The sequence below is a fragment of the Solanum lycopersicum genome, chromosome 6 (genome assembly GCF_036512215.1).
Source record: "Solanum lycopersicum chromosome 6, SLM_r2.1".
Taxonomy (NCBI): domain Eukaryota; kingdom Viridiplantae; phylum Streptophyta; class Magnoliopsida; order Solanales; family Solanaceae; genus Solanum; species Solanum lycopersicum.
In genome coordinates, this window is record NC_090805.1 from 39,084,472 (window position 1) to 39,097,775 (window position 13,304).

Consider the following 13,304-nt stretch of genomic DNA (forward strand, 5'->3'; position numbering starts at 1 on the left):
TAAAAATATTATTACATTGATCATTTTAAATTTAAAAGGAAACTTATCCTTTTCTTTTTCTCCTTTCATTACAAAATAAATGGTGTTTTTAATTTAGATATTTTTAATTTAGATACACTTTTTTAAAGAAAATAAAACACATATTTCTAAAAAGTAAAAAAGTATTTTATCAACTTACTTTAGTAAATATTTTTAAAAAAATATAACTCTTAAATATTATAGTTCTTTGTTACGTAAAATTCTCTTTATTATATATTTATATGTTTTCTCTTTATTATATATTTATATAAAACATAACATATAAATGTGTTTGTTTTTAGTTTGGCCTTGGGTGATATATATGATCATTAGCTTTATACGTGCACAAGTAAACACGTAAATTGATATAAAATTTAATAAATAGATATATGAATCTGGCACAATATAATACAAATTAATTCGAGTATATTTCAAATAAATTATCATATAAATTATGTACTTCTACTTATTCAAATTTATATAAATTTTAATTATCTATTTATACAAAAATAAATGCAAATATTAGTTGAAAGTAGGAGGGACCAGTAGAGTGGACACCAATAATAAAGTGGATTATATTTTCATTTTGGGAATTTTCATTTTGGGAAATATCTTGACTATTACTCCATCATTTTTGTATTGTGACCCTTTAAAAATAATGCTTGTAATATTTTTTTATTATTTTATTGGTGATGTATTTGAATTTATTTGTGAAATTATGGAAAATTTATTTTTTCTTTTTTGTTGATGTTGAGAACCTCCATTAATGGGAGTGAAGAAACTTTTAGAGAGTATTTGGGAGAATGAAGTTGTGTATTCATTCAATCTGTAAGTGGATATATATATACAAAAAGATGAGAAGAAAAATAACTAACTAAGATTCTTTCTCTAACTATCTTGTAACCAATCTCCTAACTAACTTTTGTAACTAACTACAACAACTAACTAATTTATTTACATTGCTTATTTACATGATCTCAACACTCCCCCTCAAGCTGAGAATTGAAAAAAATATTTTTCATTCCAAGCTTGTCAATGAGCAGATCATGTTGAGGTTTGCACAATCCTTTGGTGAGTATGTCAGCTTGCTGCTCTTTAGTTCCTATGTGTTGAGTTTGAATAAGTCCATTCATGATCTTTTCCCTTACAAAATGACAATCTATATCAAAGTGTTTTGTCCGTTCATGGAAGATAGGATGGGCTGCTATTTGAATGGCAGCTTTACTATCACAAAATAGTTGAATAGGTAGCTTAACTTCTACTCCCAACTCTTTAAACAACCCTTTCAGCCAGATTATTCAGCTACTGTGGTAGCCATGCTTCTGAACTCTGCTTCTGCAGAACTTCTTGAGACTGTGTTCTGTTTCTTAGCTTTCCACGACACCAAAGCACTTCCCAGCTTGACTATGTAGCCAGTCACTGATTTCCTGGATTCTATACATGCTCCCCAATCTGAGTCACAATAAGCCACAAGCTCAGACATGTTATTGCTTGGCATAAACAACCCAAGACCTGCTGTACCTTTTATGTATCTCACAACTCTAAGTGTTGCTTCCATATGAGAGTTTTTTGGTGAGTGCATATATTGACTAAGTACTTGAACTACAAAGGCAATATCAGGCCTAGTCATAGTCAAGTACAATAGTTTGCCTATCAACCTTTGATACTTTCCATAATCCTCAAGATTTTTATCTTCTGCATTCATTCCTGTGCATTTATCAAACACAGTGGATGTCAGCTTGTGATTGAACTCTAAGGGAGTAGATGTTGGTTTACACCCTGCAAGTCCAAGCTCAGACACAAGTCCAAGTGCATATTTTCTCTGATTCATAAGAACACCATCTGCATTTCTGGAAAACTCAATTCCAAGAAAATATTTCAGCTCTCCAAGATCCTTCATTTTGAACCTGTACTGCAAGTCTTTTCTAACTTGTTGTATCAGCTTTAAGCTACTTCCAGTGATCAAAAGATCATCTACATACACAAGTATGACAAGAAGTTCTTTCTCTACTTTCTTTGTAAATAATGAATAGTCATAATGAGATTGCAAGAACCCATATCAACCAATGCTTCAGTAAGTTTCAGATTCCATTGTCTAGGAGCTTGCTTTAGTCCATACAATGACTTGTGAAGTTTGCAAACCATGTGTTTCTCCCCCTGGTTTGCAAAACCCTCAAGAATGTGCATGTAGACCTCTTCAAGAAGATCACCTTGTAGAAAGGCATTATGAACATCCATCTGAAAGATATACCATTCACAAGAGGCAGCAAGAGCAATAACAGACCTAACAGTAACCATTTTTGCAACAGGAGAGAAAGTCTCAGTGAAGTCTAGGCCTTCTTGTTGACTGTATCCCTTAGCAACAAACCTTGCCTTGTATCTCTCGACCTCCCCTGAAGCCTTGTATTTAATCTTGAACACCCACTTACAACCAATAGCAACTTTATCAGTTGGAAGAGAAACAATAGACCATGTACCATTATTCTCAAGTGCAGTAATTTCATCCTGCATAGCAGCCACCCAAAGAGGATCTTGACAGGCTTCTGAGTAGGTATTAGGTTCTGAGGTAGCAGAATAGGCAGCAAGAGAAGCTCTATAGGTGGAAGACAAAGCTTTATATGACACATAGTGAGAAATAGGATATAGAGATGCAGTCTTTGTTGTTGGAGTAATATAAGAATCTAGCCAAACAGGAGGCTTAGACTGTCTAGATGATCTTCTAGGATGAGTAACAGATTGAACAACATCTCTACTAGATGAAAAAACCTGAGAAGAAGAATTGGAACTAGAAGTAGGTAATTCAGTATCAAGATCACCAGGAAGATCAAGAACAGGAAACAAAGTCTTAGGAGAAGATGTAATGTCTTTGAAAGGAAAAATATCCTCTTTGAATACAGTGTCTCTACTTACAAAAAAATTTTTAGAACTAAGATCATATAAGATATATCCTTTCTGAGTAGAAGAATAACCCATATGAACAGCAGGAATAGCTCTAGGGGAAAATTTATCAAGTCTTTTTGGATCAGTGGCATAACATAAAGACCCAAGAACTCTCACATGATCAAGAGAAGGAACCTGACCATATAACACCTCATATGAAGATTTGGCTTTGTGTAATTTTGTGGGTAATCTATTAAGAATGTACACTGCTGCAGTAACACACATACCCCAGAATCTAATAGGAATACAGGCCTGAAATCTTAAGGCTCTAGCCATGTCAAGAATAGATCTATGTTTCCTCTCAACCACACCATTCTGTTGAGGAGAATGAACACATGAGCTTTGATGCATAATCCCATGCTCTCTGAACAAAGCATCTACCTGGGAATTGAAGAATTCTGTTCCATTGTCTGATCTTATACATTTGACAGTGACCTCAAATTGTGTCTTGATCATATAGATAAAATCTCTCAACAAGACAATAGTATCAGACTTAGTGTGCATCAAGAAAATCCAAGTATATTTGGATCTATCATCTACCAATGTTAAAAAATATCTCTTTCCATCATGGTTAGAGACTCTATAGGGCCCCCATACATCAGCATGCACTATATCAAAACAAGCATTGGATAGAGACACACTAGTAGGAAATGGTAACCTTGTTTGCTTTGCAATAGGACAAACAGTACAAGTGTGATCTTTCATAGGTACATTTTGCAAGCACTGTATTCTACTAAGAACTTTGAAAGGAGCATGTCTCAGTCTCTTATGCCAAAGACTATGTATTGAACAAACAGAAGTAAAACTACTAGAAGAACTGATACATGAACTGGTACATTTGTTCCTAGTAATCTTGTCTTGCAAAGTTCTTGGTTGTGTGTCTGTATTGAGAAGGTATAATCCTTGATCTTCCTTACCAATCCCCAGGACCCTCCCACTGAAGAGATCCTGAAAGATACAGAAGTCAGGGAAAAATAGTACTGCACACTTTAGTTGTTTAGTAAGTTGAGAGACTGATAACAGATTATACTGAAATTCTGGTATATAGAGAACATCCTTCACTAATTTATCCTCAAGAATTAGTGAATCTCCAATATGACTAATAGCCACTTGAGTACCAGTAGGCAAATTTACTTTCATATCATTTTTGCTTCCAAGATCTGTACAATGTTTCATAAGATTCATACAGTGAACCATATGATTTGAAGCACCTGTATCTATAATCCAGTTTGTATGAGCCATATCAGACATAAGAGTTGTAAAAGTACCTGAGGTACCTGAGGAACTTGCAGTTGCAACATTAGCCATAGAATCTACTTCCTTGCCTTTTCCTTTGCTCAACATCTTTAAAATCTGATTGTATTGTTCATGTGTAAAGAGTGACATGCCTTGTGTACCTCCTGAGAAATTGTTAGAAGAAGTACCAAAGGGCTTAGCATTAGTATTTACAGAAGAATTATCACAGGTTCCATTTTCAGGAGACTGACATCCTCCAGCAGTAGCACTGTTAGCATGAGAAGAAGAGCTTCCTTTCTTCTTAGGATAGCCATGAAGTTTGTAACAAGAATCTTTAGTATGTCCTCTGTAATGACAGTAATCACAATAGAGATTTGATCTTCCTCCTTGTCGTACATCACCATTATTTCTAGCTTTATAACCACTATTTCCACTAGAACCATTGTTAGAATAGTAAGTTGAACTTGAGCTAGAACCACCACTGTTATGATATCCACTATTATAACCAGACATTCTAATACTCATAAGAGCAGTTTCTGAAGAAGTTTCTGCTGAGAATGAACTACTACTTGCACCAGTCACTCTTTGACTTTCTACATTAATGATCATAGCATAGGCTTGATTAACATTTGGTGTAGGAATCTGCATTAACACCTGACTTTTAGCATGAGCATAAGACTCATTTAGCCCCATCAAAAACTGCCATAACTTCTGAAATTGAAAATGTTCTGCATACTGTTTGGATCCAGGACATGCACAAGAAGGGGGTGGTATAAGTGTCTCAAACTCATCCCAAAGTTCTCTTAATCTTGAAAAATAATTCGACACAGATGCAGTTCCTTGAGACTGGGTAACAATTTCCTTGTGAAGATAAAATGCTCTAGAAGCATTAACCTTATCAAACCTTTCTCTAAGATCTTCCCAAACAGTGTGTGCATCAGATCCATAGATCACAGTGCTAACTAAGCTATTAGAAACCGTATTCATAATCCAACCTAACACGATAGCATTGCATCTTTCCCATTGTTCATGCATAGAAGAAGGGTACATGCTCTTAGTACAGGTTCCTAACAAAAAACCTAGCTTATTTTTACCAAGTAATACAAGCTTCAAAGATTTACTCCATAAGGAGTAATTTTCAGATCCTAGAAGTTGAATTGAAGTGAGTAGAGAGCCTTGAGTATCAGAAGGATGAATAAACAATGGATGATTGTGATCGATTGAAAGAGGAGCTCTAACCTCACCGGCAACAGTTGCTACTTCCTCAACTGCCATGGCAAAAAATCACTGAAACTGAAGATGAACACCTGATCTTCAATTGAGGGAAAACAGAGAAGAAGAAACGTGATGTTTGGCCGAAAATTACAGTAGAAATCCTACTGCTCTGATACCATGTTGAGAACCTCCATTAACCATTAATGGGAGTGAAGAAACTTTTAGAGAGTATTTGGGAGAATGAAGTTGTGTATTCATTCAATCTGTAAGTGGATATATATATATAAAAAGATGAGAAGAAAAATAACTAACTAAGATTCTTTCTCTAACTAACTTGTAACCAATCTCCTAACTAACTTTTGTAACTAACTACAACAACTAACTAATTTATTTACATTGCTTATTTACATGATCTCAATAGTTGAAATTATAAAATTAAAGATATATAAGACAAAATCTTGTAAATTTATCTCATATTTCAGATACATTTTGTCATGTACTGCATTAAACGTGGTACGTTGCCTTTTAAACATGGGAAAAAGTTCAAATACGCTATCAAATTTTCAAAAAAAATTAAAGCTGCCATTATTTTTAAACAGTGATTTAGCAAATCATTTTCACATGTTACCAACTATAATTCAGCCAAGTCATTATATTTTTATTAAATTTTTTTGTTAAAATTCTAAATAAAAATTGAATTAATATGATGTGTGGCTATTTAAATAAATAAAATATAAAAATTACATAAATACCATCGACTAAAACCATACAAGTTGACCAGGAGATGTCAGCGTCTAACCCTTCTATATACAGAAGAAATAGTTCGGGGGCTCATCCGAATTTTATTTTCTAACTGAAAAATTATATTATTTATCTATAATTAAAATAATTTTTATTTATATATAATTAATATCGAACTCTTTTTTAGCTATTTTATGTATCTATTTCTATATATTTTAAATTTTTTTATTAAAATTTTTAACTCCACTACATATACAAAGTAATACTAAAAAAAGTAAACAATATACAATAGTATTATTCTTTATATAACAATTCCTGTCCAAGTATTTATGTAAAATAGTTGGTACACCAAACGACCCAATCAACAAAGTCTGTCACCAACCAAAACCACAAAATTTGAAGTCTAGAAATGGCTAAATATATATATTTTTTCTGTTTCAAAGTCGACAACTCCAACTTTGACAAGTATATGATGTCTTCTTCTTTTTTTTTCTATGAGAAGCGTCAACTAACGCGCATATACTCGCATAAAATAAATAATATGATAATCGAAATATAAGAAATAATAAATAGTAATATAAATAAATAGCAATATAAATAGAAGGAGATGAAATAAATAAATGGTTTTAAAAATTTGGGAGAATGGGATCGAGTTGTTTTAAATAGGGTCGGGTTATTGAGTTAAAATAAGGAATAGTTTTTTTTTTAAAGAAAAAAATAGGGTTAATTTAGGTTAATCCGTCTAATGAGAGATAAATTCGGTGAAATTAGTAACGGGAGGAATATTTTAATTTTATTTTAACAACGAAGATAAATTTAAACAATAAATTAAAATTGAGGGATATTTTTGACGTTTCGCCTTATTAGTATGGATGAAATTGCAAGACAACACACTTCTGCGTATTAACCTTGCTATTACCTTAATTTTGTGCCCTTTAATAACTTTCTGTCTAAGGCAAGGGTGTAGCTATAATTATTCAAATACTCTTTGTTAAAAAATTACATAGTATATATATTTATGTCAATTTTTAAATTTAAATGATATATATTTAAAATTAGACCTCCTTGATAAAAGCTATATCTATAATACTGTAATAATACGTGTCCATTCAAATAAAAAAAATTCAAATTTAAATTTTAAATAATATAATTATTTTTAACAATCACCATGTTATATTTATCTCTTCATGAAATCATATATAATCAACCAAGCAAAACTCAGAAGCGTGAGTTTTTCGTTTGTAAAAGCAAAAATAGGCAAGGTACGTGATTAAGTTGGGAATACACGGAAGAGCGAATATCCTATCCGTCCAATAATAGTTATTCGCATCGGTCCAATAATAGTTATTCGCATGCAATTTTGAGATATTTACATATTTATTCATTTTATAAAATTAATAAATAATTTTATTTATGATTTTTAATTTATACTTATCATTAATTATAATTATTTTTATATTACATGTTCAATACATTGTATTCCTTCCCGTTATATCGTACTTTTTAAAAGTTAATTTTAATTTCAAAATTAAATCAGATTATATTAATTTAATATTTTAAACGAAATATCTAAATATTTAAAACTATATAAAAAGTATTACAAATTACATTTTTTACATATCAATATAATAAAAATATATATTGTAAAATATTATGCAAATTTTTTATAGTTTACTCTAAAAAAAGAAATTATAACAATTAAAAATCAACGAAGAAAATATTAAAAAATAATATAATAAAATTTCCCATATACTTATAATTTAATCACATTACGGTATGTAATTCTTAATATCTTTCAAAAATAAAACAACTCCGAAATCATTTTCATCAATACCACCTCCGTATTTTCGCTAATCAAGCTTTATTTTATTAATTCTATTAGTAGAACAAACAATATATTTACGTATTAACATAAATAATCCAGAAATAATTGTTTTTTTCCTTTTAAACTTTATAATAAACTCAAATAATATCATGTATTTGGAAACGAAAATGATATAATTCCAAACTCCAGTAGTATTAGTAACAATTATTATCAATATTTTCTGACAGTAAAAAAAAAGGGAAGAAAATGGCCCTCACTTCAAAGGTGTGAAGGCAAAACTTCAACGTCTTTCAACCCTAATATTCCGCACAATTCTGGAAACAACGATTTTCTGATCTCTGCATACGCTTTACCATCCCAACGCTTTTTTCCCAGCTCCTCCGCCAGTTGCACCGCCGCATCCACCGTCTCCTCCGCCGTACCATGCGCCGAATCCACCATTCCCATCCTCACCGCATCCTCTCCTCTAATCTTCGACGTTTTCAACACCAAATCTCGCCGAGCAACTGCCGATCCAATCTTAGACCTAATCATCGCCGTGAAATAATCCGGCAAAGTCATCCCTATATCCAATTCACTCATATACAACACGCCTTTATCCGATCTCATCATTATATAATCATGACTCATCGCTAACAACAGCCCTGCCGCCGCAGCGTGGCCGGTAACGGCAGCGATGGTTGGAATCGGGAGTGACATGAAATCGGCAACCACTGGCTTTAACGAATCCACCATGCTCCTAAGCCGATCGATAGAAGCTTTTGCTGAGCCTCCGGCTTGTGCATACTTTAGATCAAAGCCGTTGGAGAAGAATCTTCCATCGGCTTTGGTTATTAGAACGGAACCCTTAACGGATTGGGATTTAACTTGCGCTAGTGTTGATCGGAGGGTCGCGATGAGAGTAGGATTCAATCGGTGCTCGTCGTTGCCGGTAAGCGTAAGATAGAAGATGTTGCCGGCTTTTTCTAATGTGCACATCGTGAGTTGCGTTGAAATGTGTCTTTATGCGTTGGATAAAGATGAGGATATTCTGAATAATGAAAGAGTGTAATATATATAATGAAGTTTAATTAATTACACTAAATACCCCTATGGTATTACTTAATTATTGATAGCTCCTACTGTTTTAAAATAAGATAGTTACGTCCCTTATATTATAGAAGTTCTATATTTATTCCCATAGACATAGTATTATTTTTTTTAATTTTCTATATGGTGTTCGAAGTTGATCATTCATCCAGGAGTGTGATCAACAGAACCTTTTGACAAATTCAAAGCTTGAACTTAGAATTATGATTTAAGATGAAATAGTTTCATCAATACAAATAATTTGCATTTATATCAAATAAAATTTAGTGCTCTCTTCATTCACTTTTACTTGTCACTTTTTTTTAAAAATAAATTTTTAATTTTTATTCATCACTTTTGATGCAAAAACAATTATATTTTTTCATGTTTACCCACAATATTGAATATTCTTTCTTTAAGTCATTTTAAACATAATTTAATAGAAATAGTATGATAAATATTTATATCAATTTTTTTTAATGAGTGTGTCAAGTTAAAATGTAACAAGCAGAAGTGAATGGAAGGATTTATCTTTGTAAAATGAAAATAAATAATTTTTTAAAAAACATATAAGAAAATTATAAAATAAAACTTGTGTATTTAACAAAAGTGAGAAATTGTTTATTATCAAATGTTATAGGTTATTAAATAATTTATATTTGTTTATTTATTTATGGGTCACAAACATAATACATAAACATGATTACTTTGACTTGAACATACATTATGTCCTCTAATTTTAATTGTGCATAAATAAACAGGGGCTACATATAATACACGTAAGATGTCACGTAGATTACTAAATTACCATGTAGGTTGTGTAGGATGAGTGTATCCATTTGTCCAATTATATACAAATTTAAATGTCTACTTGTGCACACCTAAAATTAAATATCATAATTGCCAACTGACACTAAATTAAGCATTATATTTATGTATTATGTCAACTATTTCAAAAGCTATTAAATATTTTTGACTAAAGTTATTTTGTTAAATTGTTTATTATCCTTTGAATTTTGCTTTGATATAAATACTCTCTTTATTTATCCATTATATTATGGGTCCATTTGGCCGTGAGATATAAAATCATGATTAGAAATCATGATATACGATCATATAAAGAAGTTGAAGTTTTACCTAGATATGCTATTTGAATTTTTTACATTATATATTTTTTTCATATATATAAAAACTCCAATAAGTTCTAAGACTATTAAATTGTCTCAATTCTTTATACAACAAAACTTCATAAATCAGATAATATACTATATCACAAAGTTATTTGAAAAAAAAACAATATCTATTAATCAAATTTTAATTTAATAAAAAAATCGAATACAAGTTATGATGTTGTAATGTATTAGTCTTTAATATAATTCTCTCATATAGTATAAACAATCTCTTTATATTGAACTTACACTTCTCGATCATATAATCGAAAAGATGAACAAACATTATTACTTTGAACCATTTGTTCATAAATAGAATTGATCAATATAAATGATAAGGTATAATAATTGGATTTGAGTAATAATAAATTTTATGCATGATGGTGAATATAATTGTTATATGAGAAATAAATTATTTTGAAAAAGCAACGATATAAAGTCATGAATTACAAAATTTATTCACTTATCAAATAATTGGTTAACAGATACCAAATATTGGGTGTTTACAAAATATAAATGTGTGAGTCAAATTTTTATATTTAGAAAAATCTCAAATCACGCCTTTTGAAAAATTTGAGATTTTATCTCATAAAATGAAATTAGCATGAAATCACATATCGAAACATTAATTTTATCTCATTATTTCATATTACATCTGTCCACTTTTAACTATCATGATTTTAAAGTTGAACTTTAAAAAATTTGACTAACATTTTATGATATATCATTCTATCATATTAATATCTAAAAAAATTTGATTTACGATATTTTTAGTATAATTTTTAAATATCTAAATTTTTTAATTTAAATAACAAATTAATATAATTTAATTTTAATTTTTAATATTTAATCAAATTAACGTTTAAAAAGCATAAAATAATAAATAAAAATAAACTAAAAAATATCATAATGTGGATCCTTGTGCACAATTAGTGAGTGAATTGCCAAAAAGTAGCCTTCTTTTAAAGCGATAAACACAAATTATTTTATTTGACTTTTACCGAGTCAATTACTTAACTAGTCACTCAAATTAAGAGAATTACTTTAAAATATTATTTATATTTTGTTTAGAATCAAAATATTATTTAATTATTATTATTTTCCTTTAAATATATTTGAACTTCAAAAGCCTCAATCTCTCCTAGTTGGCATGACATGTCATTAATTTTTTTAATAATAGACTAATTTAGTTCATTAAGCCCATTTAACTAAAATAGTGATCATATAAATAAATCTTCATACTTAAGATTCTTTTATCATAATTATTATTTTTATTTTTTTATCTTATGAAGAATCCGTTTAAAATGTAATATGATGTCATCAATTTTGAATACTTATAAACACATACTTTCGAAAGGATATATTGATATATAAATCACGATAATGCTAATTTAAATCAATTAATCATAAATTATATAATAAATCAATAATACAAAAGGTCAATTAACTATTACATAATTGTGTATTTTAAAATTCATGCTTTCGATATTTTCTTTTGAAAAAAAGAAGTGAATAATGTTATATTTTTTATCCCAAAAAAATATATTTTAAAAGTCTCCTTCTATTCTAATTGATATGTCATGTCACTAAATCATCATTTTAAGAAAATAATAAACCTATTTAATTTATTAAACTTATGTCTTTGCAAAACAAATATATAAATTACATAAAAATTTATGAAGATTATAATTTATAAGGATAAAATTAAAAAAAGTCTAATTCCTTTATATATTTTTACCAAACAAAATTTAATGAAAAACCTCTATTTGCTCTTATTATCTTATAGTTTTAAAATTCCTTACTAAATTATTTAAAAAATTTAAGCAAATTATTTCAGAAAAGTATTCTGACAAAAAAGTTGGTAAGAAAGTGAAAATTATTGTTTAACTTCTTTTATTTTTTATCATTTTATTCTATATTATATTAAATTATATTATATTATATTATATTTTAACTTCGCATACAATTAATCATCAATATATATTCTTATCTCATCCTAAATTTATGAAATACAAGCAATAATAAATTGAATTGCCTATTTTAATTCATTAATTACATATTATATGATATTAATATACTCAAAAATAAAGATCTAAATTTTATTTTCTAATATAAATATAATTCACTTTCTAAATTCTTTCAAAAAAAGATATTTTAAGTAATAGATGGATTTCAAAGCACCCAAATAATTATTTTTTAATAGTTAATTGACCTTTAATATTATTGATTTATTACACAATTAATGATTAATTATTGTAAATTGCATTAATGAGTGATTTATATATCGATTATTTTTTGAATGTATGTATATAAGTATTCAAAATTGATGATATTAAATAAAAAAAAATAATTATGATAAAAGATTTTAAGTATGAAAAATTATTAATAATAATTTAATATATTTTTCTTAAAAATAATATGATCGTTGTTTTAGTTAAATGAGTTTAATGAATTAAATTAGTCTATTATAAAAAAAGAACTTTAATGACATATCATGCCAAGTAGAAGAGAGTGAAACTTTTGAAATATTAAAGTATATTTGAAGGAAAATAGCGATAATGAAATGATATTTTAATCCTAAATAAAGTATAAATAATATTTCAATTCAAGCATTAACTCAACTTTTACCACCCAACGCCCAACATCCATCTCTTCCATTATGATACTCCCTAGTTTTGTTTTATATGCCAATTTTTTTTAATATAATATTTGTTATTAAGTTGTCTATTTTATTCTATTTATATTTGATCAACTTAAAAAAAAAGTTAAGTAGGATTTATATTTATTAATTATTTAATTAATTAAGATAAATTAATTTATATTGATTGATTAAATATTTCATTTCTTAGAGTTAGTATATGTCTTGTTATAAAAATATTTTGTTATAGATTTTATAATTATACAAATGATAAAAATATTATTACTTTTTTCAAATAGAAGTGAACAAAAAATAAATAACTTTAAATTAGAGGGAATTGCTCGAATTATAAATATCTGACACTTTTAACTTTGAGCTATGAATTCGAGTCCACAAGGTAGTAAAAATTGGGAAATATGAGTTTTAAAAAATAATAATTATAGATTCAATTTTT

At 28.6% G+C, this 13,304-nt stretch overlaps 1 protein-coding gene across 1 annotated transcript; it reads right to left on the reverse strand.

Annotated features, from left to right (window-relative positions):
- Positions 1-8,148: 8,148 nt before the first annotated feature.
- LOC101250512 (enoyl-CoA delta isomerase 2, peroxisomal) lies at positions 8,149-9,336 on the reverse strand. The gene has a single exon (XM_004240966.5). It carries the CDS (start codon positions 8,951-8,953, stop codon positions 8,234-8,236), a length of 720 nt encoding a protein of 239 aa, XP_004241014.1. The 5' UTR covers positions 8,954-9,336; the 3' UTR covers positions 8,149-8,233.
- Between the last annotated feature and the right edge of the window lie 3,968 nt (positions 9,337-13,304).

Excerpts from the sequence above, each read along its gene's own strand:
- LOC101250512 (XM_004240966.5), bottom strand. The coding sequence starts at position 8,953 with ATGTGCACATTAGAAAAAGCCGGCAACATCTTCTATCTTACGCTTACC.